The 23,599-nt window shown below is 41.7% G+C and overlaps 2 protein-coding genes across 4 annotated transcripts; one reads left to right on the forward strand and one right to left on the reverse strand.

Annotated features, from left to right (window-relative positions):
* Positions 1–1,924: 1,924 nt before the first annotated feature.
* LOC139646240 (gap junction delta-2 protein) lies at positions 1,925–3,031 on the reverse strand. Its single transcript, XM_071522200.1, has one exon. It carries the CDS (start codon positions 3,029–3,031, stop codon positions 1,925–1,927), a length of 1,107 nt encoding a protein of 368 aa, XP_071378301.1.
* Positions 3,032–6,235: 3,204 nt separating this feature from the next.
* On the forward strand, positions 6,236–22,673 carry LOC139646238 (vascular endothelial zinc finger 1-like). Of its 3 annotated transcripts, XM_071522197.1 has the most exons (7): positions 6,236–6,299; positions 12,390–13,150; positions 15,300–15,369; positions 15,909–16,077; positions 18,972–19,013; positions 19,460–19,528; positions 19,730–22,673. In XM_071522197.1, exons 1-7 carry the CDS (start codon positions 6,267–6,269, stop codon positions 20,089–20,091), a joined length of 1,506 nt encoding a protein of 501 aa, XP_071378298.1. In that variant the 5' UTR covers positions 6,236–6,266; the 3' UTR covers positions 20,092–22,673. The 3 variants fall into 3 exon arrangements, with proteins under 3 accessions (XP_071378298.1, XP_071378299.1, XP_071378300.1); XM_071522198.1 differs by lacking the exon at positions 19,460–19,528; XM_071522199.1 differs by lacking the exons at positions 18,972–19,013; positions 19,460–19,528.
* Positions 22,674–23,599: the final 926 nt, after the last annotated feature.

Consider the following 23,599-nt stretch of genomic DNA (forward strand, 5'->3'; position numbering starts at 1 on the left):
GAGTCTTGGGTTTCAGGTGTCTAGCTCACAGTTAAAAATTATTCACTTTTAATTAACACTAAATGGGGCTCCATAAGAAAAATGTACACTATGTTGATTTTTAAATTGTTTGGTGTTGCTGATATTCTGTAATTTCATTGGAATCACATATCTTCCACCAGTTGAAGATCATTAACCTTGTTACCTAGTTGTGGCTTAAATGTGGTAGTTTGAATGATGTCATCTTTTAAATTGTCTACTGGATTTACACATTCAGCGTATACATTGCCCGTCAAAAGTTTGGGGACAGCTCATTGAATGTTCTATGTTTTTCATGATCTTAAAGCCATTTTGATCTAAAGGCTTATGCTTAAAAGCGTGAAATGTGTTTCTTAGACAAATATAAATAGTGAAGTTGATCCTATGTATGAAGTTCTTTCCAAAGCCTTTGCTTTTCCATCAAGGCAAATAGCAGCTACTTTATAGAATCTAAAATATGAGATAGTTTTGATTTGTTTAACACTTTTTTGGTCGCTGCATAATTCCATTTGTGTTATTTCATAGTTTTGATGTCTTTACTATTATTCTAAAATGTGGAAAATAGTAAAAAAAAAAAAAAAACTTTTGACGGGCAGTGTATATTATCATATTATTTCAGATACTCATGTCACTGCAGAACACAAATCAGAACACAATTTATAGCCATCCAAACTCACTACCAACAAAAAAAACAATAAATGAGTGTCCAGGGCTTTTGTATTATAAAGTCCTAGATAGAGGAAATGAGTCAGTTTATTATTGATTGTACATTTATTGTAAAATAGATGGCATATCTTTATATTTCTTACTCCTTTTATTCCATTAGGTGTATTTTTGTTCCATCAGGAGGTATTAGAGTGACCTCCTGTGGTCACATCTCAACCTCACAACTCGACTCATTCAAACACAGTACAGAAGTAACTGAAAATGTCCCATAAGTTTTAAAAGGAACATGGTACACCCTCAAAAAAGGGTATCCTTTTCTTAACCACCAAAATAACCACTCAGCTACCAAAGCACCAGAGTATATCTTTCACCAGAGGTTAAAGATCCAGATTCATTTTGATCACCATGAAAACAGATTCAATTTACAAATCATGATCCAAATCTCATTTTGAAAAGATGAAGACACCCTCATGGTGTTTGTTACAGCACAGAGAGCCACATATATTTAATGGAACAACTTGTCAGAACTTGTCAGAGGTCTTAGTTTTTCAGAATGGCGTTTGATCTTCAGGATGATATTTAAAATTTTTATATGTGTTTGGTGCATATGGTTTCAGAAGTAATGTACATCAGCGTTGATGAATCAGGAATTAATGGCTACCAAATATTTCAACCATACAGTAAGGCACCCAAGAACAGCTCTGAGGAATAAACTGCAAGTTAATAGCAAGAACTCATTTGACAGTATAAAATATACAGAAATCACCATGATTCAGTTCCATTAAAATACATGTGAACAAAACAAATTGTTTGTAAGATACCATGAAGGTTAAGGTTAAGAATTTGAATATGTCTTTGTACCCAATTTTAACGGAATATAAACCTTTCTAGCTATTAGGTACATAAAACTGTTCCATGAAAAAAGGAAAGTAAGGGTGACATTACAAATATTCAGAGCAAAAGAAAAAGATCTTCCCCTTTTCACAACACACTAGAAGCCAGTAAAAAATGAATCTGGTGTGGTATTCCAAATGTACCTTCGATGCACAAGTTAAATCCATGAAGTCACTCTCTAGAAACGTGTTTCTAAAAAAGTGTTTCTGTCTTTAATGCAGTTAAAGAAAATGAATCAGAAGCCCATACATAATTCATGTGCCACAAATGAGTAAATATGCCATCTTAGAGTGCACTCTCTCAGTCCTTCTTCACAAATACTACTGCAGTACAAAAAATGGGACTTTCATAACCAAGACTTCTTAGTCCGTCCTAGCTTGGCCATGTTGGCCAGCTTGACCTTCACTTTGTCTCTGTCCTCTGGACTCCGCTTGGAGGTGCACTCCACAGTAGAGTCCGTCTCAAAGGAGATCGCTGGGGCATGGGTGAGCAGACCTCCAGCCTTCTCCTGGGCCATGGGCGCCGGGGTCTGCAGAACCAGCCGGCCCCTCAGCGAATGCTTCAGCTGCAGCAGGAGGGGGTTGTGGTTCGAATACAGTCCCACCGTGTCCCTCTCCCGACTGCAGCAGGTGGAACAGGCTGAGCAGAGGACGCGGAAGATGTAGATCCAGCCCAGATAGTGGAGCTCTGCGATGTTGAGCACAAAGCAGCCCAGGCTGATGCTGAACATAAAGTTGAGGAAGATGGTCTTCTCAGTGGCACGCGACACAAAGCAGTCTGTGCGGGTAGGGCAGGGGTAGGTCTCGCAGCGGTACAGGTGAGGCACCTCGAACCCAAACAAGTAGTACTGGCCCACCAGAAAAGTGATCTCCATGACAGAGCGTAGTAATACATGAAGGATGTAGATAAGCAGAACCTGGCTGGACAGCTGGGTAGGATCCTCCCCTACCTCGCCATAGTCCTCCTCCAGGAGGCTTTGTTCCACTCCTTCTGTCTCCTTGGCATTCCATTCCTCGCTATACTGAGGACAGTGGGTGGGCATGCCAACCTCAAGGGCCTCCATGCCGTCTCTTCCCAACTGTCCATAGCCCTTTCTGGGAGGCCTCTGGGCCAGCACCTGCCCCCTCTGGACCTCCAGCTTCTCGTCCTTAGCAATCTTGTGCAGAACAAAAACAATGTAGAAGATGGAGGGGGTGGAGACGAGCACGATTTGGAAGACCCAGAAGCGTAGATGCGAAACGGGAGCGAAGGTGTCGTAACAGACGTTGTTGCATCCGGGCTGCTGGGTGTTGCAGGTGAACTTGGACTGCTCATCGCTGTAGACGGCGTCACCCACCAAGGTCACCAGCAGGATGCGGAAGATGAGCAGCATGGTGAGCCAGATCTTGCCTATCACCGTGGAGTGGTTCTGTACCTCAGACAGAAAACGACCAAGTATGGACCAGTCGCCCATAGCTTAACCTTAGAAAAAAAAGAAAACATTAGGGTCATGAGTTATGGTCTAGGATAATAATGACGAGGAAGAGAATGGGGTTTCTGTGTGCATTCTGATAAAGAGGCAAAGTAAAAATTTGTGGCTGATAAAACTATGATATTTATAAAAATATTTGATGGATTAGACTTTCCTATGGAACACTGTGAGCTTGTAACTCCTCATTTGCAATCCTCATACTCCTAAGACATTCTAGAAATGCATAACTCATTTGTATTGTATAGACATAGGGGAGTACGTACATAAAACTGAAGGGTAATGTAATGCAATTTCTAAAGCAGTAAGACAGTGAAAAGTCAACTCACCTCAGTATAATCTGCGTCTTTCCAAAGCAAATCTGGAGAAAGTAGTCTTTGCCATGCAATCTGCATGGCTATTTTTAATGTTGTAGCAGCTTGATGGATGAAATGAATCCTGCTGAGCGTGGTGTGGGAGAATAGGCTGACCACACATATTCAGCCACACTATCTGAAACTGGCATTGTGCTATGGGGCTACAAAGACAGGCAATATACAGTGCAACAAAGATTTAAAAACACAATGAGGGGTACCTTTTCTGAACAGCCGGGAATAGTCAAACAAAAACTGTATGGAACAAGCTGGAAAAGGGACACAATGCTGGTTTATGCAAAGGTTCTGTACTTAGCCTGTTTGAAAAGTACAACTTAGAGAGGAATAAATCATTCAATATTTCATACTGTTTCCAGATGATGCCTCAAACGTTTTAGAATGAAAAGGTGATATTAGAGCAGAGGCTTGAGGTGGGCGAGCCCAGCAGCTTTCTGCTGGCCTCTCTGTAGTCCTCGGTCCAATCAACATACAGTGGACCCAATTGGGTAACAACTTGTTTCAAACAGTTTCTTACATGAGTGTTCCAGTCCCAGGTAGATCGCACTGTACAATCATTCAAAATACATTAAGATTGTCTTCTGGAGACAATCATTGTTGGTAGTAAGTAGATTGCAGAAACGGCACATCCAGGAATCCAATCCAAGTCCAGAAACAGAAACCTTAGTATATATCCCCCAATACTTTCTCACTGATGGTCTTATCAAATCCTCTGAGTCTGTTCACCCAGTTGAGCGATTACTGTCTCGTCAATTTCAGAATCTTCACCAACATCTGTACCACTGATGCATCTGCAGCCCTTCAACTCTGCCACTAATGTACAGCGCACTGGTCTAGGACCATTCCCCTGCAGTTTGCTAGGGGCTGGAATTCAATTGTCACTCTATGCAGATGGAGTGAAAGGCTGGATTAGTTTCAGTGTGCAAGGTCATAAGTAAACACCACAGGGCAACCAGACGTAATCCATACCTGAATAACTAATAGTCAAGCAGAATGAAATGAGAATATTGAGTAGTCTATCTTGATGAAATACACCTTGGGACTGTGGATTTTTTATCCTATATTTCTGTTTCATAAATCTGCTCTTTGTGTCTATGGTTTGGTTTTCTATGTTTCCCGACTCCATGGGACTACAGAAAAACAATGTTTTTGTCAGGGATGCAGGCCCATAGGGCTGAAACCCTATTTTTATCCTGGTGCTTAGTTCTTTTTCCTCCAAAATTACTTTTTTCTTTACTGTGACATGCTACACGCTAGAGAAAAGAGAAATGAAACTTTACAACTCAACAGTTGGTGCCAGCGCAATTACATATGCAGATGAGATTGCTATAATGGAATTGCAAATTTTAAATTATAAAAGGTTATCTCCCCCACCCATTTGCATCTTGGACTGTCAGTGTCTGCCATGCTGGAATATTTTGAAAAACAATTATTTTCCCTGGCCTATGTTTTTTTTGTTAAAAACATCTGGCATTTATTTGCAAATACACTAGCCTGAACAACAGGGCCACTACTATCAAATGACCTTGCAAGTGTGCATAGCCTATTACTAAATTGTATAGAGACTTACTTCAATCCATTTTTATTTGACAAATAATGGCACCATACATGCAAAAAACAAAAAAATAAAAAAAGCCTTCAATACATGAAGTTTGTTTTTGATTGGGAAATGGGTTGTAGGCCTAATAGCTTGTAACTCAAAGTGGGAGAGCATGATCAGTTGGATACTTGGCAGGCATGTCAGCACCTTCATTTGAAGCATGCATACTACATTTAATGCATAGCCATCAAAAGTGGGACCAAATGGCAGCACAGCAAAGTTAAAAAGATAAATGTCCTAACTGTCACAATCTCATTAGATTGATGTCCCTATATTAAATTGCTTGTAGCTAAAGGCAATTCCATTACAGAATTCACTGTCGATGTGAATAAAATCCATATCAAGTGATTCAAATTAGTTATATAGTTATAAGTTATATAGGACTGACTTGGAACCTCAGAGTCATTTTATTATATAATTGGAGACCTGACAGTCAGACATAATGGACTAGTCCATGCAGCTATTAAGAATTTTATGGTGAAAAACTGTTGAGGGTTTTATGACTTAAAGCTGTTTAATATTAGTCTATTACTTTATTTTTGCAATATTGTAGACTGACAGACATATTGAAATACTTAGGTTGGTTTATTGTAAAAAATAAATCAAAAGCTTGTCTGTCACACAATGTTGCTAGGATGGGATATACAGGAAATTCAGTGGAACATTTTATCCAGATTCTACAAGTGTTGAGAAAGGCATTTTTGGAAACTTTTTAGACAATAACTTGTTCACAAAACATTTAACATAAATTGTCAGCTTTTGCTTTTAAATAGGCTTATCATGTACATGATTTGGATCTTGATAAATACCTTGCCTAAAATTAAGTCAGATAGTATGTTCCATCTTTTCAAATATTTCAGACGACATAATTGGTAAGCTCAAAATATTTACATAATCAAAAACAGATTTTGACTTTCTTTTACTAGATCATTTAGGCGCAGAATTCTTAGACATTTTTTGTCTGTAAAAACACACTTTTGTGTTCTAAAAATATGTTTAGTTCATTTCACCAAATTTATGATTTGTATAAAAGAGCGCTATGCCTTTTTTGCTCAAATATAGTAGTTTTGTCTAACCGTAGTGTCTCTAGGAAAGGGATTTGGAATGTGATTTATTGTAAATTCCAGACGTCCTGAAAAAGTCCATTGGACATGGTTCAGCCCTGAGGGTTACAGGAAGTTGTAGCTGCCATGTTTAGCTGCTTTGTTGTAGATTCCTTGTAGGTTTCCTGCAGATTTTAAGTGTTGCAATGGAACCGAGCTGGAGTACGTTTTTATTCCAAGTAAGTGGCACAATTCGTAGGGAATTTGATAAACTGTATAGGCATTTTCGAAAATGTGTAAGCGTTGTTGGCCAAACAAATTGTACTTAGTGAAATGAAGTGGAGCTAGCCAAGCAAAACAATGGTGGTAGCGTTAGCCTGCTAGCTAGCTCGCTGTTTGGCTCGCTGGAGCAAACTGCTAGCCAGCTTTATCAAACCTGAGACCCCCGGCTGAGCCTGGTCTACCGAGACACTCCGTGGCTGCTTTCTTACCCTTCTTTTAATTATTTGCGTTGCGTATTATATTTTATTGCGACGTTTGTGCTAATCGGCACAATTATTCATAGTTGAAGCTAATTTCTGGTGTCAGAACAGTAACTGCTGTTGACGCGCGCGCTAGTAAATTAGCTAGTAGCTCGGGCTATTGCTGTGTTAGCTATGCTAAGCTAAGTGGCTAACGGGTTAGCTAACCAGGCTAGTTTCTTGTCTGGTACAGAACAATCCTCACTATACTACAGATAGCGATTATTGATGGGCAGTGATTTAATGGGATTTCCAAACTTAATTCTTTTTATGAAGATCAGTAGTTGAAAGGGATTTGGCTACATCATTCCATTAACGAGAACCTAGCTAACATTGTAAAATGTAGACTGCTTGGCACGCGGACAGGAGGGAATAAGCCGTACTTCCGACTGCAAACTTTCCTCCTTTACCAGAAATCTGGAGCCGCGGCTCGCAGGCAAGAATGTAAACTATGTTAAGCTGCAGTCAGCATAGACCCGATACGTTCCCTTTTCCGTATGGAGAGAACATTATGCCAAACCCCATTTAAAAATCTGGAAGTTTAACGCGGCCTTGCTTATTGGCAAACATAACATACCTTGTACAACTTGACTTAAGACCTTTTCTGAATCGTTAGGAGCCACTCTTCAAATCGACATAGGTCCAATACACTAAGTACAACTTTAATTTAGTAAAATGACAACTTTTATTACTGTGTTGCCTGCCACAATCCTCTGCCACCAAAATACACAGTGGTGGATGGTAGCGAACAGTGCGAGCCATTTCTAAAAGTTGAGATTTTATTGAAATTAAGTGCTACTTAGTGGATCATCTGTATGCCGAATTTACCAGAAGACCCGAACCATCCGTGAAATGTTCCATTAGGTGTATACCTATGCCGATAAGCAAGCCAATATGTAATTGTCAGATTTGCGAATGGACTCTTGCGTGAGGTTCTGTACATACGAGGACTGCTCGTATGGGGCTACAGTCAATACAAACTGCTTGCCTGCTTAATGTTATAGTCAGGACCTTGCTGGAGCACTGCATGTCAGACTTTAGGTAATTCCAAGAGTAATCCTGGTTTTTCACCATCAGTGGAAAGCCTAGACTTTAAAATTTGTGTCCTCTTCTATTTGAATTAGTCTGGAACAACTCAGTTTATATTGAATCTGTGCATACTCAAATTATTGGCAAACAATGACAAAATTGTGCATCACAGTTCTCTGGGAAGGATAAACATTTTGAATGTAAGAACAGATTCTCCTGCTTCTTTAAAGTCCTCCTTAGTTGAATTAAACACTGTGCGGGCTATTACTTAAGACACTCAAACAGTGTTGGCATATTCCTAAAATGTCAGCAATTAACATTTTTATGCCTTTGCACTTCAGACTGTCAGTGTCACTGACTGTAATATACAGGTTCAAAGACTGTAGGCACTGCTGTGCCCACCTGAGTGGCCTAGCCATTGTTTTCTGCAACTTGGCTTCAGCTGCCATGGTAGTGATCATAGTTGTATTGTTATGCCCCCCTCCATTGAAATGTATTACAGGTACACTTGTAGGCTACTACTGTGTTCCTCTGCTGAAGTCAAAAGTGCATCTGTTCTTGGTTAATTGGCAAGAGCTGGATAGCACTTGTGATCGTTTTATTTCATGCAAACATGGCCAAAATACCTGGAGCTGGTGCGTGAGAGAGTAGGAGACTTATTTAGGCTCCGTTTGGTTCACCTCATGTGATGAGGCATCTAATGAGGCTACATTCTAGTGAGCGTCACTTGTTATTGTTCTGTAGGCGTTGTTTTGATGGCATTTGAATGGGTGGGGGTTGCTGTCAGGCTATGCTACTGTAGGCTATCCCTCAATGTTGCTATTCATTTCTAAGGGTCTAGTCACACTTGTATCATCATTTTTTGTGATTTACAACAAGATATTTCTTAAGAGTTGAGATATTTGATTCTTTTACTGTATTTAACAAGCATCTTTGGAAGCATAATTCATGTCTAAGCTATATTAATCTAATATGCACCACAATGTTCAAGACAAATATCTTGTTAAAACAAATCAAAATTTAAGATTTTAGGCTTTTAGTCATATCTCCTGTCACCTTAAGTGCGGCGTATTTGACATAGTATCGCCTAATTTGGAGTGAATGTATACAGAACAATTGGAAGCCATCCCATAACCACCTCACTCAGGGACAGATTTGTAGACAGATTAACATTCTATTGAATGAGGCTCTCTATCACAGTGAATCCATGCCCCGCCTTGCAGTGAAAGAAACACAGAACGGGCTACTTTTATTTGCGCTGTGTTTCTTGTTATTTTCCACGCCCCCGACTCTGTTTCAGTACTATTTATCTTGGAAGGGACCTCAGCCTTCAGAGCGCATTTGTATCAAAATCATCAGAGCAGCGTGATGGCACAGCAGGCTGCTCTCCCTATGCCTCTGTGTGTGTGTGTGTGTGTGTGTGTGTGTGTGTGTGTGTGTGAGGGAGAGGGAGAGGGAGAGCGCGCACACTTGGCTGTCTCACACACACACGCACACAGACACACAGAGACTACATACACATCCGCGAGAAGAAATGCTAATTGCAGTAACAATTCCAGTCTGAGTCCTGCTACAGTGTGGAGGATATAAAGGGGAGTCGACAACCTGTGACGGCCCCCAGCTTTTTCCACCATGCTAACACACAGTTCCACAGTGTGGCCGCCTGCACTAAGCAGGGACGCGGCCGGCAGCTGAACAGACCCCCCTGAGGGCCATAAGTGCATCAGCGCTTGGATTTGTGTCCTCCACAAAAGAACACACTGCAAAAAAAAAAGGAGCAATTTGGCATCTTTGGCCCCCTCAGACCACGTTCCCTGCCTGGCTGACCGGGTTGGGATGCTTGGCTGAACCTGAAAAGCCATGGGTCAGGTCTTTAACCCTGCCCTATGGTGATTACAGAAAAGAACAAGGCCGTCTCAATCGCCATGTCTTTGGGCCGACCTGTTGTAAAGTTGTTGGTTACAATGTGAACCTCTGCTCACCCCCTGGCCAAAATATTCATACACCCCCTCCCCCTCTGTTCATCATATCCCTTTGGGGATCTGCCATGACCAATTGGACAATGCCAGCAGCTGCAGACTTAAGATGTCCTCCGCACGCTGATTTATTACCGCTGTTGGGTCATTTTTTGTGTGCCTGTCATTGCTTTATTTATTTAAAATGGTGCATTTTTCAATCCTCCATTGTCTACATTATTTTGGTAGTGGCAGAAGATTTTGGAGTTCTTTCAAAAGGATGATTATGTAGTTTTATGTACCCTTCTGAGAAACACCTGCTTCACCATCCTTCTCCAAGTATGGGATAAGACCCGTCTAGCTCCCATTTTGACTAAGTTATTGTTAAGAAAAATAGTATTCTGACAGTAGGTTTGATTATCTGTATTTGACTTTTCTGGATTGCTAGTGCAGTGATGAGAAATCGAGATGAAAACATGATCAAGAAAAAGACATTTGTCGATAAGATACCACCTAGATATGTCCCCAGTGTCAGTTTTTTCCCAGTACCATATGTTGTTAGTGATGACTTAGTTGAGGGGGAATTTGAATGTGGTTAGTATGAAACAGTGACACCTGCCACAAGCTGCATGGCATGGTGTGAAGTCATCAAAAGGGACAAATTAACGGAAAAACCACATGAAAAAGGCCTTAACTTTGAAGTCAGTTACAAAGGCAGCTACTGTACACCACAAGTTTTTTGTTTCACAAGGCTTTGCACAGGTTCACCTTTTTGCATGGCACCATTATGAATCTCACCAGGTGTTTGAGAAATTAAACTCTGATGTCAAACTCTCAAAATTAGTTCTCTAGCACATGTCTCTAGCGTGTCTTATCTCTGTTTCCAGATTGGGAATCAGTTTACTTCTCTCACTTGTGTATGGAATGCTATACAAGGCTTAGTTCAAAAGTCTCTCACAGAATGGCTAATGTCCACTCTTGGCCATCCTGAAATATGAACCATACCATGAATCAAGGAGCCACACCATATGCACATGGAATCTGTGAAAGGTTTGATGTGGGGGTGTGATCACACTTAAAGTTGGTTCTCTTTGGTCCAAACCATAGTGGAAAAGTTGATTTTGTTGCATTTTTTTGGTTCATTTAGGTTTACACTTACCAATTCCGAGTGAATCAGGACTTATTGTAAACAAAAGTGCTTTGAATTTAAGTAACCTGCCACCCCATGGCCAGGTTAGAGATTTTGATAGTGGGAGAGTCAAAACAAATCTGATTCCAGTCTCTTTCAACTTAAGCTAAGCATGATGGACTCGTCTGCGTTCTTCTTGCGTTTTGGGGTTGTTTCCTGTAGTTGGTTCGGCTTATGCTATCACTCGTAATGAACCGCACCCCAGTTCATTTGGAAGAGGACTGAGGCTTGCATTTTCAGTAGTCTTGATGAAGTCATTTGGTGCCCCTTGAGTTTGAATGACATTGTTCTCACCTGGCCAAAGGAAACTAAAGGAGTATAAAAGCTCCCGGAGTTTGAGTAAACCACTCCAAACATGCTTGCTGTGAACACACCCTAGGTAGAGCTACTGCACAGGTTGTGCTCTTCTCTGCTTTCCCAGAACGCACTGTGCCAGACGACGACTGGTCACATGAAGAAACGGCTCCATCACCATGGCAGATCGCCTTACATGCTACAAATTTAGATTGTGGAATAGGGGCAAGGAGCTGAGTGTGTCCTCTGGACCGGAGTGCAAGTCTGCTTCAACACAGGGCTTTCAGTTACTCTCAGCTGTAGTTGGGCTTAGGTGAATATTGTGCACCGTAACACATTATCATTGACCAGCATGACGCACCTTGTCGGGATTTCACATAGTATATAAGAGACAAAAACTCAAAGTAACCAGAGAATGCTAGCATGAAGAAGAGATAATAAGACCATTTATTTTGTTCATATTGCATTCTGGGTTTATGTGACTGACCTTACATCATCACACTGAGCTCACAGAAAACTTTTCCTCTGTCTCCTGTGTCTTATTAGTCATTCGGCACCTTGCTGAACAGCTGCGTTCTAAACCCCCCTGCGAGAGCTGCATTCACGGCTGCTCTTGTTGTACGAGTCACCCGTGCCCAGGAAATGAGTCACTTTCTATTTCAGATAAATTAAAGGCTATGTTAAAAGCGAGGGCTTGCTCGTAGTATGCATCGATTTCATCAGTCAGGGGTTTAGTGGCCTGATTGTGATTTGCAGGAGAAAAATCTGTGAAAGACATGAATCTTAAAGACTCAAGATGAAATAATTGTTTTTGTGGTCTGTATTATATGATGTGATCATTGAACTGGGTTCCTCAGCATGTAACCGAACATACTCACATTTCAATGTTAATTTCTAAAACTGATTTATATTTTTGTTGAAATCGTGCTTTTTTCAGTAGGAAGTTGGCAAATTTAAAATATGTCTGTCAGATACATTTGGATTGTGTTGGATTAAGGCTTGTGGAATACTTAAGGAATACACAAAATTCTTCTCAAGAAAAGTAAAAAAAAAAAATTCTAGCAGACTGCCAAGTATGCTTTTAAAAAGTGTGATCTAAGAAATGAGTTAAGCTGTTGCTCCTCCGAAAAGATTGATGCCACCTTCATCCCCGTTGCCAAATTAGAGAGCATATCTTAGATGCAGTAGTTCTGCTGACATGGCAGCCCATTACAACTCTCTGGAGCAGAAACATGTATCCCTCTCCACTCTCTCTTTGTCTTTGCGTTGCTTCATGTTGTGGCAAAAGCTTTGAGGATGTGTACTGATTTGTTTTTCTGTGGCTGTGTCTTGTCACCACAGCAGGCCAATGAGGCCCTGCATCACCAGCACCAAGTGGCTGGGAACAGCCTCCTGCCTCTCCTCAACTCTGGAACAGAGCCGCCTGATCAGAAACCAGTGCTGCCCATACCCTTGGACCAGAAGCCCCCAGTCAGCGCCGCGGAGCTCCTTAAAGACAATGTGGCCAGCGGGACCGGGGGAGGGGGCGGAGGTGGCGGAGGGCCTCCTCTTGCTGTGGTCAAGAAGGAGCCTAAATCCAAGACGCCCTTCATCTGCGGCTACTGCAACAAGGCCTTCCGGGACAGCTACCACCTGCGGCGGCACGAGTCCTGCCACACCGGCATCAAGATGGTGTCGCGGCCCAAGAAGACGCAAACGGCCCCCACCATGGTGCCGCTCATCTCCACCGTACCACGGGAGAACAGCGGCAACCCCTCGTACATCTCTACTGTGGCCGGCATCCTGACTACAGCCACCACCTCCACATCCACGGGCACTAGCATCATGACCCCTATGCAGCACCAGCAGCAGCAGAGCATCCCTAAGAAGCCCCCCAAGCCGGTGAAAAAGAATCACGGGTGCGACATGTGTGGTAAGGCCTTCCGCGACGTCTACCACCTCAACCGCCACAAGCTGTCGCACTCTGACGAGAAGCCGTTCGAGTGTCCGATCTGCCAGCAGAGGTTCAAGAGGAAGGATCGCATGACGTACCATGTCCGCTCCCACGATGGCGGCGTTCACAAGCCTTACATCTGCTCTGTTTGTGGGAAGGGGTTCTCCAGGTATGTGGACATCATTTCTGAATCTGTCTTATTGTACATGAATATATCTACAATTTTGGGGTATCTTTACTGATTTAAATAGCCCACCATTTCCAGTAATTGACATTTTTAAAATGTAAAAAAATGTTTTACTTTTACTTTATTTGGAGAGCAAAGAACAACCACATTTGGACAATGGTGGCTTTTAATCACTGCTTTAATCTCAATGGGCTCCAAAATTTTAATTTTACAAAAGAAGCGAAACAAGAATTTGTGAAACAACTTTGCTAAATATATTTTTACACTGGCACAAAAAGTATTCTCTTTTGCGGAGCTAAGCTGGCAACTCTGTAGAGGAATAGTTTATTTTTCAAGCTGTAGTTTCTGACCCACTGAACACGTACGGCTGGGTCATAAGGCCAGGATAGCACCTTGTTGTCACTTGGTAATGTGGGCTTTGAGCCGATTGCAATGAACAACTACGATTAAAATAAATTGCAAATCACTTAGTCACTGCTGGGTTTTTCACACTGGTTGCAGCCAGAGACCACGTTTTTTTCTAAGTTTATGGACGGAAAAACCCGTTCAAGATAGACTGGGTTAAAATAACCCTAGGCCAAGCATTTGCTGTTTGAAAGGCTTTTGAGGTTATCCAAGGTAAATGCTAAAACCTGTCTTTTATGTATAACTGGTGGTTTGGCTAAAAAAAGAATGACTCAGTGGCTGCATCAGACAATCTGAAAACAAACAACAGTATCCCATCTCTCCTAATTGAGACGCTGTAGGGTCGCCCTATTTGCCCAAATGAAATTCTGGTGTGTCAGTATGGTCACTGGTGGGAAATCTTCTCCACACAGGAAGTGACGAATCAACACTTAAGAGTGAAATACAAACTGTCACCTAAACAGCAGTGAGCGATGACTTTATCCACAGAAAGCTGGATTCACTAACTTGGCAACCGTGTGTCACGGAGGGCTAAGAGTATGCAGGTTTTCATTCCAACCAAAGACTAGGTGATTTCACCGCCAACATGTGATTTTGCCCTAGTACAGCTTTAAAGTTGAGGTAAACCACACAGTATTTCATTGCGGAAATGTGAAGTGTTTAAAGCACATCACCTGGTTCTTGGTAATGTATAACTCTGCATAGAAGAGCCCTTACTCCTGAGTTCCAGTAAACGCGGCATTCATTTGCAGGGTTGGTAGTTTCGAAAGAGGTTATCCGTTGCGTCTTAAATGAAACAAGGAACCATGAGTGGGAGGGGGATGTGAGCTTTTCAGCTCCACTGCACTCCTGAGAAGATGGGATCAGGCGCCTGCTTGCCATCGTGAAAAGCCCTGCCAGTGTGAAATGGCCTTCTTACAGATATTTTGCGCCACTCTCTTGTTGGAGGGAAAATCTCTGGCATGTCCATTTGGCGCTCGGTGCAGTCAGCCAAGGCAGAACTGATAACTGCTGTTGTGCCAAGATGTCTCAGCATGTAGTCCAGAATCATGGAGAGCAGACATATGATTTTATTTAATATGAGCTGTCTCTATATTTAATATGACGGAACTGAAATTGAGTCTGAAAGTCAAAATGTAGATGGGACACAAATCGGTGATTTCAGAGACTTCCTGCTGCCTAAAATATGTAGCAAATATTTGCTACACAAATGTTTTTGCTAGTAGTTGATATTATGTGACTAGCTCAAATGATCTCTGGGACTGGATTTGAATGTTTGCTTTACTTGGGTGCTATTTTCTTTTAATTAGAAATGGAACTGTGAAGGGACAAGGTTTGTGTTTAACCATTTTCCATCACAAAGAGGATTTGGACAATGTCACCCTTTGTGACTGTGACAAAACACAATTTTGAGTTTTCATATATACATATACGTATATATAATTGAAAATTTAATCGTGGACAGCTCACAAAAGTTGATGGCATTCAACTCTTGAATAGAATAGACATGCCACATTAAAGCTTTTGTTTGGTGTGATAAGATTCTTTGCGGAAAGAATCCCCTTTCTGTTTTTCCACAGCCCTATTGAGCTTGCAAATATAACATTGTTGATGTAATGTGTGCCTATCTGTGGTAATTGTGTGAGTGAAACTCCACTACTACTAAGACTTGCACCCTCCTATGTTTAACCTTTTCCATTATCTTCTGTGTCCTCTCACCCTGTAGACCTGACCACCTAAGCTGTCACGTCAAGCATGTTCATTCCTCAGAGAGGCCATTCAAGTGCCAAGTAACGGTAAGAGTTCTGACCCAAAATATCGTCCTCTCAATTGCATTTTATTTTCATGTTCTGTTTTAAGACTTGTGTCATAATCCATATATGTCAGGAGGAATATATTCAGACTCAAGCATGCAGGAAAGCTTAGCACTCACCGTGTCAAGTAGCTTTCATGTTGAATGTATGAAGACACCCTTCGTTCTATTCCTGTTTTATTCCTATTTTTTTCATTATGAAAACCAATATGTGGTAACAACAAACTTTTTGTTATGGAAACGGATATTCTGTTGACTTGCATAATGGAGAGAGTTTTTTGTTTACAATTTGCAATCCCATAAACCACTGGCTATTTTGGCATTCCGTTAACAAAGCAGAGTTTTGAAAAATGCAAATTATCCGCCATCCATTGGCAAGCGGAACCAACAGCCACTAAGGAAGCTAATCCCTTTCTGACCGTCAACACATTAACAGTTGTTATGCTTAGATTTGTGTTTGGTCGTTGTGCTCTTCATGCGTTAAAAGAACGAATGCCAATGATCACTGCTTGTCTGCCTCAGGCCTGTACCTCGGCCTTCGCCACCAAAGACCGTCTGCGCTCCCACATGATCAGGCATGAGGGCAAAGTGACCTGCAACATCTGCGGCAAGATGCTGAGCGCTGCCTACATCACCAGTCACCTCAAGACGCACGGCCAGGCCAGCTTCAACAGCCCATGTAATAATAAAGGTAGGCCACGCCTCTCCTTTTAACTCCATCCCTCCTTAGCTTCTCCGTTTTACCTACCACATTTTCTTTTCATCCTCCACTCTTACCTCCTTCCTGCCCCAACTAGCTTTCAGCTCTCTCTTAACATGAGGTGTATATAGAAGGCTTCAACTGATATGGGTTTTTGAAGGCCAATACTGATATTTGCTGATATTTTGTGCCAATATCTTTGAATTTGACCATTTGCCTGCCAAAAAATTGCAAGTATTCAGTGTTTTCCCCCAGAAATGTAGTCCTGTAAGGATGGAAAAGCCTCTGAAATTACATTTAGGCCACAGGACACTAAAACTCTCCATTGAACCCCAGGATGATAATAATGATAAAACACATCCATACATACTTTTGTGGAATCTGATCAAAAGGTTAAGGGCTTCCCGTAGACAACCAGTGTAGTATTGATCAATTCTACAGTAAACATGTAATCAATCAAACTGCATCATATCCATTATATCAGAGGTAGACTACACTGACTGTACCAGATCCCATTATTAATAAACTGCAAATATTGGCCCCATGTATCAGTCTAACCTGATTATACAGGCCTACAGACGAAAGGGGGCATCGTCTGCCTGCAGCTGTGACCTGGAGTTCAGGCTTCAGTCAGGAGCAGGTTATCATGCAGTGTGTCATTGCTGCAGTACTTTTATTTCTTATGAGAGGTTTGCAGACATTTACCATTTTACTCACCAACTAAGTCACAGGAAATGAGTCAGTGCAGCATTAGCCACCAAGATGTAGGCTACTTTAGAAGGATTGTTCAGTTCAGAAAGTGACACAGGGTTGAATGGTCTTTAAAAGGAAGGTGACACCAGGAGAGTGAATAGACATAAACGGGCTTAACCATGCCTATATATTCCGTAACAGTCTGGATTATGCACCAGTTTTCTTTTTAGAAACTGTGCGAAGAAAGCGGGAGACAGAGTAGCCACCTTACTGAAATTGTTTAGATACTGAAGGGCAGTTTCAGTAAGGTTGCAATGTGAAGGCAATTTGCACATTTTTTTGCACCCCGGTTGCTTGAGCTAAGAGCGAGTTTTCGTTGTAATTAACTGGGAAATTTATGCAAACCAAGATGTGGGGTAAAATGTGGTTGAAACACACATGAATGTTGTCGTCCATAAAATTTTCGGCAGTGGCATTCCTCTCTGCAGCCACAGTTCCCTTGCCTTTTGAGCAGAATTCACTTGCTAACTGTCCAATATGTGAGCCTGCAGCAAGTGATTTTCTAAGGTTTTGTGCACTCCCATAACAAATAACAATAACAAACCCCTCCCCTGAGAGCCGACAGAGAGCCATCCCCTAACAGTTGTAGTTTTCAACATCACTGTGCTAGGATTCATGACGTAATTTTGACATAACAAATCCTGAAACCCAGACTTAGGAAAACAAAAATACCAGGCGAGCACAGTTGGTATTTCCATTCAGAAGCACTGACACTCCGATGTTAACCTAAGGAAATATTTAATTAGATATATGTTGTATTGTGGTGTTTAATATGCCTGTTTCTAATGGCAGCCTTCAGTGGATGGCAATAGATGGCTGTATGCATCATAATCCCTAGGCAGCCGGGAACTGAATCCAATCCTGTGCGTTTTCAATAAGAGAAGTGCAAGGCTAGCCATGATTTAATATCACAGGTCTCAGCTACTTTATCCTGGATGATTTCAATCTTACTTGTTCTATGAAGGTTTGCTTTAAGTTTTGCATCAAAACTGAATCACTGGACACTTCAATATATATTTTTGTAAGCATTCATTACCTATCAAATTGAAATACTGCAGCGTTCCTCAGCTTGCAGCAGTGACATTTGTTTGCTGCAGCAATCGGGTGTTAGCATTTTTTGTCCTTGTCTGGGTGATGAGTATAAGCTGACGAAACAGAAGAGGACAAAAAGATGCAGATCCCAATCTTCCATCTTAACTGAATCCAAAATGGACTATTTTGTTCTTTGACAAAACAGATCTAATGACAAAAGACATCTGCTTTAAAATTAAAGGGCCTTGCACATTGAATACATTTGACACACGTTGCAAACTAGTAGTAATGCCACCAAAAGCTGCTGTGATTTGACTCTAAGGATAAAAACTATCCCCTCCATTGATGGTGCTGATTTGTCTCAGTGTGTTTTGTTTCTCGGGCTCTCACATCCCTTTTTAGATGCAAAGCACCTCTTGGATCCAGAAAGTAACTCGCTCACATATGCATTCATTCACTCACTCAGGGTTAGCCTATCTGCCCCTAGTGGTCGTTAGCAGGCATGGATGCTGAGAATCACTGGTCTGCAGTACTGCTGAACTGTGCAGGGTGCTTCACGTCTATGACACTGTCAACATAACAAAAGCAATCTCCACACTTACTAGAAAAGGCTTAATGCACAGCAGCAGGCGGAAACATGAGTATTTCAGAATTTCCCTGATGAAAGTCGGGTGCAAATATACATTTCTTTATGACTGCTGCTGTGCAGTAAAAACCACTGAAACATACTTTTGTAAGTGCAGACATTCGTTCTGTTTCAGATTATGTGTCTCGTCATTGATTCAACTCACTTCAGTGCCTCTGGGAGTTGGATTCCAGTTGTAGCTTTCAAAGACAGAGAACTTTGTTTTTCTGACAGCACTGGATGCAGTAAAACCCATGAACAGATGTCTAAAAGTATATTCCCGTACCCACCCCCCACCCCTCCTTCCCCCACATAAACACACACACACACACACACACACACACACACACACACACACACACACACATACACACACACACAGCTCCTCTACCCCAACTGTTGAAGCTGATGGCCAGATGATGGCACTGCTGCCCTGTGCTCTTGTAACCCCCTATGTGTCTGTATTTCTGAATAGGCATAAGTGACTGGCAGTGGAACCACTCAGGGCCACGAAAAGGTAATCCAGTAGCTAGTAGCAGAAACCCCCAAACCTTCAAATTTGACGTGTACAAAGCCATAAAGCATAAGTGGCCAATTCTTGTTCATATTATGCCATTGCATTCAAGTACAGAAGCCTTTAAATTCAATGAGGACTGGTGCCTTAATTGAGCTTCTGTATTTACTGTTGTGCTGATATGTATAGTTTTGCTTATGTGTAGTTGCAAGGGTTAAATTTCATGAAGCAGGATCAATTAATTAATCAGATAACAGCCTTGAACATAGTTAATAGTGTTCAAAAAAGCCACAACCTAAACTGTAACACACAGGCCTACACAGATCTTGAAATGCCCATGATAGCGTGTTAAGGATTAAAAGTAATGTTTTGAATAGAAATAACTGTAGAATAATGAGGAAGGTTAGCTGGTTAGTCTGTTGATCCTGCTTTTTGAATTTACCCCTCAGGTGAGTTGACGGTAGGAGAGATTTTAAATAACTCCTTCCAAGTCCTAATTGACAACTCTCGCATCCAAGGTAGGTTTCTTTAACTGTACTACCACAGTTGACACTATGTATTAATGCTGTATTGACCTTTTCAGTGACCCAGCTAAGCAACCAAAACCAAAGGAGCTGAGTGGGATGTTGTTTTTAGGTAGTACATTCATACTCCCAGCCTCGAAATTCACTCCTCTCATCCTTCCTACTCTCCATCTTTTGTCTCTCTTCTCAACCCAGATGCCAACAACGTGCACAACTCGGCCTCCGCGACGCCGGTCACCAACTCGGCGGCGATCACCTCGGCCGTGAACCGCGGCAACGCCAGCAACCCGGTCACCATCGCCGCCCAGATGAACATCACCACCAGCACGGTCAACATCACCTCGCCGGTCAACCTGCAGCACCCGGTCACCATCACCGGCCCCGTGAACCTGGCCTCGGTCAACATCCCCACGACGGCACACATGAATATCGCCCATCCGGTGGCCATCACCACCCCCATGCCCATGAATATCACCGGGCCGCTCAACATCGCCATGAGGCCCATGGAGAGCATGCCTTTTCTATCCCAAGTCCTGCCTTCCTCCCCTCCTTGGTAGAGCTTTTGTAGTCACTGTAGGTACTGATAACGTAATAACTGCCTGAGCATGGAAGAACTTGTCAAATTGTAATAAAACGTCCTTCTAAATCGGTTGAAAATGCAGTCAAAGCTGGTAAGGTGATAAATTTCCAGATAATGTAATAACATCATTATTACGTTATATATATAATGTAATAATGATATGTTGATATATTTATTAGGATTTTATGCATATGGGTTTTTGAAGGCTGATAATGATAGCTGATGTTTTATGCTAATATTCAGTATCTTCCACCTATTTCAACCCCAGAATTTTATGCTGGTCGGGGTGGAAAAGCCTCTGAAACAGCATTTAGACCATCATGGGACACTAAAACTCTCCACTGAAACCCAGACTGATGAAATTCTTTTAAGGCAAGGAGAGCGCTCCACCTGTTCAACGGTAGGAAAACTCTGGGATACATTAGGCGCTAGTAAAGAATTATTTCACCAAAACATAATTGAACAATTCAGTGAATAAATAAAATATGTGTAGATAATGTGTTTTTGTGTAGCTGTGGTCAGGGAGGTACCTTCATATCAGAGATGGATGACAGGGATATAGGGAAAATACGCGATAATGATATAGGATATTTCAATGGCAATATGAAACTCATCACACAAACCTGTTTTATTCCATTTTCAACCCATTTAGAGGGATATTTCATTACATTTCGACAAGTTCAAACCGCTTCCGGCCGTTAACACCTATCAGCTCCTACAGCCCCTTGCATAGTGTCCACCCGTTTTAGTTCCTATTTCTCCCCCACCCACCCGTTCCAGCTTCAGTAGTTTATGTTGTAGTACTACAGATAGTAGAGGGTGAGCCGGCTCATTGCAGCAGTGAACGCAACACGAGATGTGGAGCGGCGAGCCCTTTTAGATCTCTTTTTTTCTGATTCTTTAGTTTCTCTCTAGCCGCTGAAGGACAGTGTCAGGCTCGTAGAAGTGACCGGTTGAAAACGATTCGTCAACTCGGGACGTCTGACTTCAAACATGGGTGACGCGTGACAACTTGCTGTACCATAGGCATTGGAAACGAAATCGAAAAAACGGAAGGGCGTTGCTGGTATTGTTCTTAAATGCTCTCCTATAGAGCAGATTTTGTTTTATATTCTTTCTTTTTTTTTTTCTATTTGTTATTTTAGCTGACTTATCAGTATTTAATAGTTTTATGTATTTTAAAGACTAAAAGTACAACAAAAGGGACAAAGGCTTCCATTTCCGGGGAGGGGGAGTGATATTTTGGAAAACAATATTTTGCTGATGGGGAGATGGTTCAGAGGCCATTTGGATGTATCGTACACAAATGCTTTTGACCCACCAACCCTCCCCATGTCTTTTCTCCATTTTAAAATTGCTGGAAAACAGACACTCCTCACTGCTGGATACTGTATACTGTATTTTTTGATTTTCTGTGAGATTTGTTTTGGAATTTTTTTGTATGTATTTAAATGAGGACATAACAGATCAAGGTACAGGAAAAACAAGGAGGAAATGTCTTGTACTGAAAGCATGTCCCCTTGGCTATGCCCTGAAAATGGCAGTATTATCAAAGGTCAAATAATTTTAAGTTTTGATTACTGAAGACTTTTCTTTTTTGTTTTTGTTTATTTTTTTAATGTAGAGGTCAAGAGAGCCACCTAGTGGCTTAGAAGACACTATGCTATAAAAGCGGTCCCAAAGTACACTTTTGTGATATGTTATGTTGGTTAGACGTTTTAGTTTTGTTAGAATAATTTATCCCCCTTTGGTCTCTTATTGCAGGTATAGGATCCCATCGCTGTCAGTCTCGACTCAGGAAGCTTACTGAGAATAGTCTTTTAAAAGCAAGTTCACCAATTTACACACTTTGACCCTTTCTTTGTAAATATTAAACACTATTTTATTGCCTTTACCTGTGGGAGAGGGAACCTAGCTATCTGCCACAGGTTAGCAATGCAAGTACTTTATCACCACTGATGTGGCCGTCCATCCCTAAGAGGAGAGCGAAATGATCTGACATACTTTTAAGCTGAGTTTTCTCCGTAGATCTCACTAGTATAGTAGCTCTGGGTGTTTTTTATCCTGGCAGCTTTTCATTACTGGACAAATAAGGCTGTGATCAGATGGGATGGGTTTTTTTTCTCCTGCTGAAATGCAAAGCTCAGCTGTGAGCGTCACTAGTAACAGGGAGCAAGAGCTCAAAGGGCAAGAGGAGCGCATCATTGTGGTTGCTACGAAACACAAACTTTGACAAATTGTAAGTTATCTAATTAGCTCTAGCTAGCTAACCTGAAGTAACAGGGGAAAACCTTGTTGAAAATAAAACTGGACAAGAGAAAGTTACGTCCACCTAGGAACACCCGAGCACCGATTTATCATCTCCTCCAAAAGTGCCCGCCACAACTAAACCATTGAGAGTACCTGGAAAAAAAAGGTGCAGGCATGTTAAAAAAAAAAAAAAAAAAAAAGTATCCTATGTGATCACAGCCTAAAACTTCCTTTGCCCAGGTTCCCAAACAGTCACGGAGTTTCCTGGCTTTGTGCGTCTTGGGGAAACAGAACTAAATAAGAATGAAATGTAGAGCGGGGGGCGGGGGGGCGGGGGGGTGGGGGTGGGGGCATCGTCCAAATGCACCAGATGAAAGTCATAGTTTCTAGATGTGAAGCCTGTTTTCAGTAAAGGGCCTTTCTCAGTTCAGGGACTCCGAAGCACTTGCAGCAAACTGTAGTACGTGCACACTGCAGAAGAGTGGTACTCGGCGGGGCATTTCAGTTGGGCGGAATGAGAGAACGACGGGCGCTGAAGATATCTGGCCTTTACGCTTCACCTGCCCACGTCTGCGTTCCGGCAGCCGAGGTGTTTGAGGCCTTCGGTAGTATTGTATGCATGCCAACACTGTCATCCGAGGGAATCGCTCAAACGTGGAACGGCATTATGATCTTGGAAATGGATTCCCTTCCCATCAGTTTTTTAATGTTGCATGTGGACGACTGAGCTCGTCCAGTATAGGATTGAGTTCAAAAACTGTCATTAGAAGGCTAGTGACTCTTTTTTTTTTTTTTTTTTTTTTTTTTTTTTTTATTGAAACAAAACACTAAAAAAAAAAAATTAGGTTGAAAGAAAGCGTGTGGTGTCATTTGTCCTTCTCCAGTGGCCGAAACAAGTGTGCCTGAACTACTTTGCAAGACTTTTCCACACTTCGATGCTTCCTCCTCTAGATGTGCTGTGATGGAGTTGTTTTGTGAAGGAAGCCTTCATCAATTCAGACGGCCACGGGCCCGACGGGCCTGGCAACCAAACTATGTTCCCATTAGTTTGTTTTGTTCGGTAGTTTGTTTTTATCTCATGGTCGTGAAGTGATTCTATTCAACTTTCTAAACCGGCATCGTGATCACGAACAACCTAGAAAACATAAATTTGGTTATTTTATTTTTTTTTGTAATACATGTATTATTGACATTTAACCATGTGCTTTAATTTGACTGCAACCTAATGTGAAAAA

Source organism: Centroberyx affinis, unplaced genomic scaffold (assembly GCF_046629955.1).
Source record: "Centroberyx affinis isolate AG114_WGS23_722 - 3 ecotype Tasmania unplaced genomic scaffold, CSIRO-AGI_Caff_v1 ptg000966l_1, whole genome shotgun sequence".
Taxonomy (NCBI): Eukaryota; Metazoa; Chordata; class Actinopteri; order Beryciformes; family Berycidae; genus Centroberyx; species Centroberyx affinis.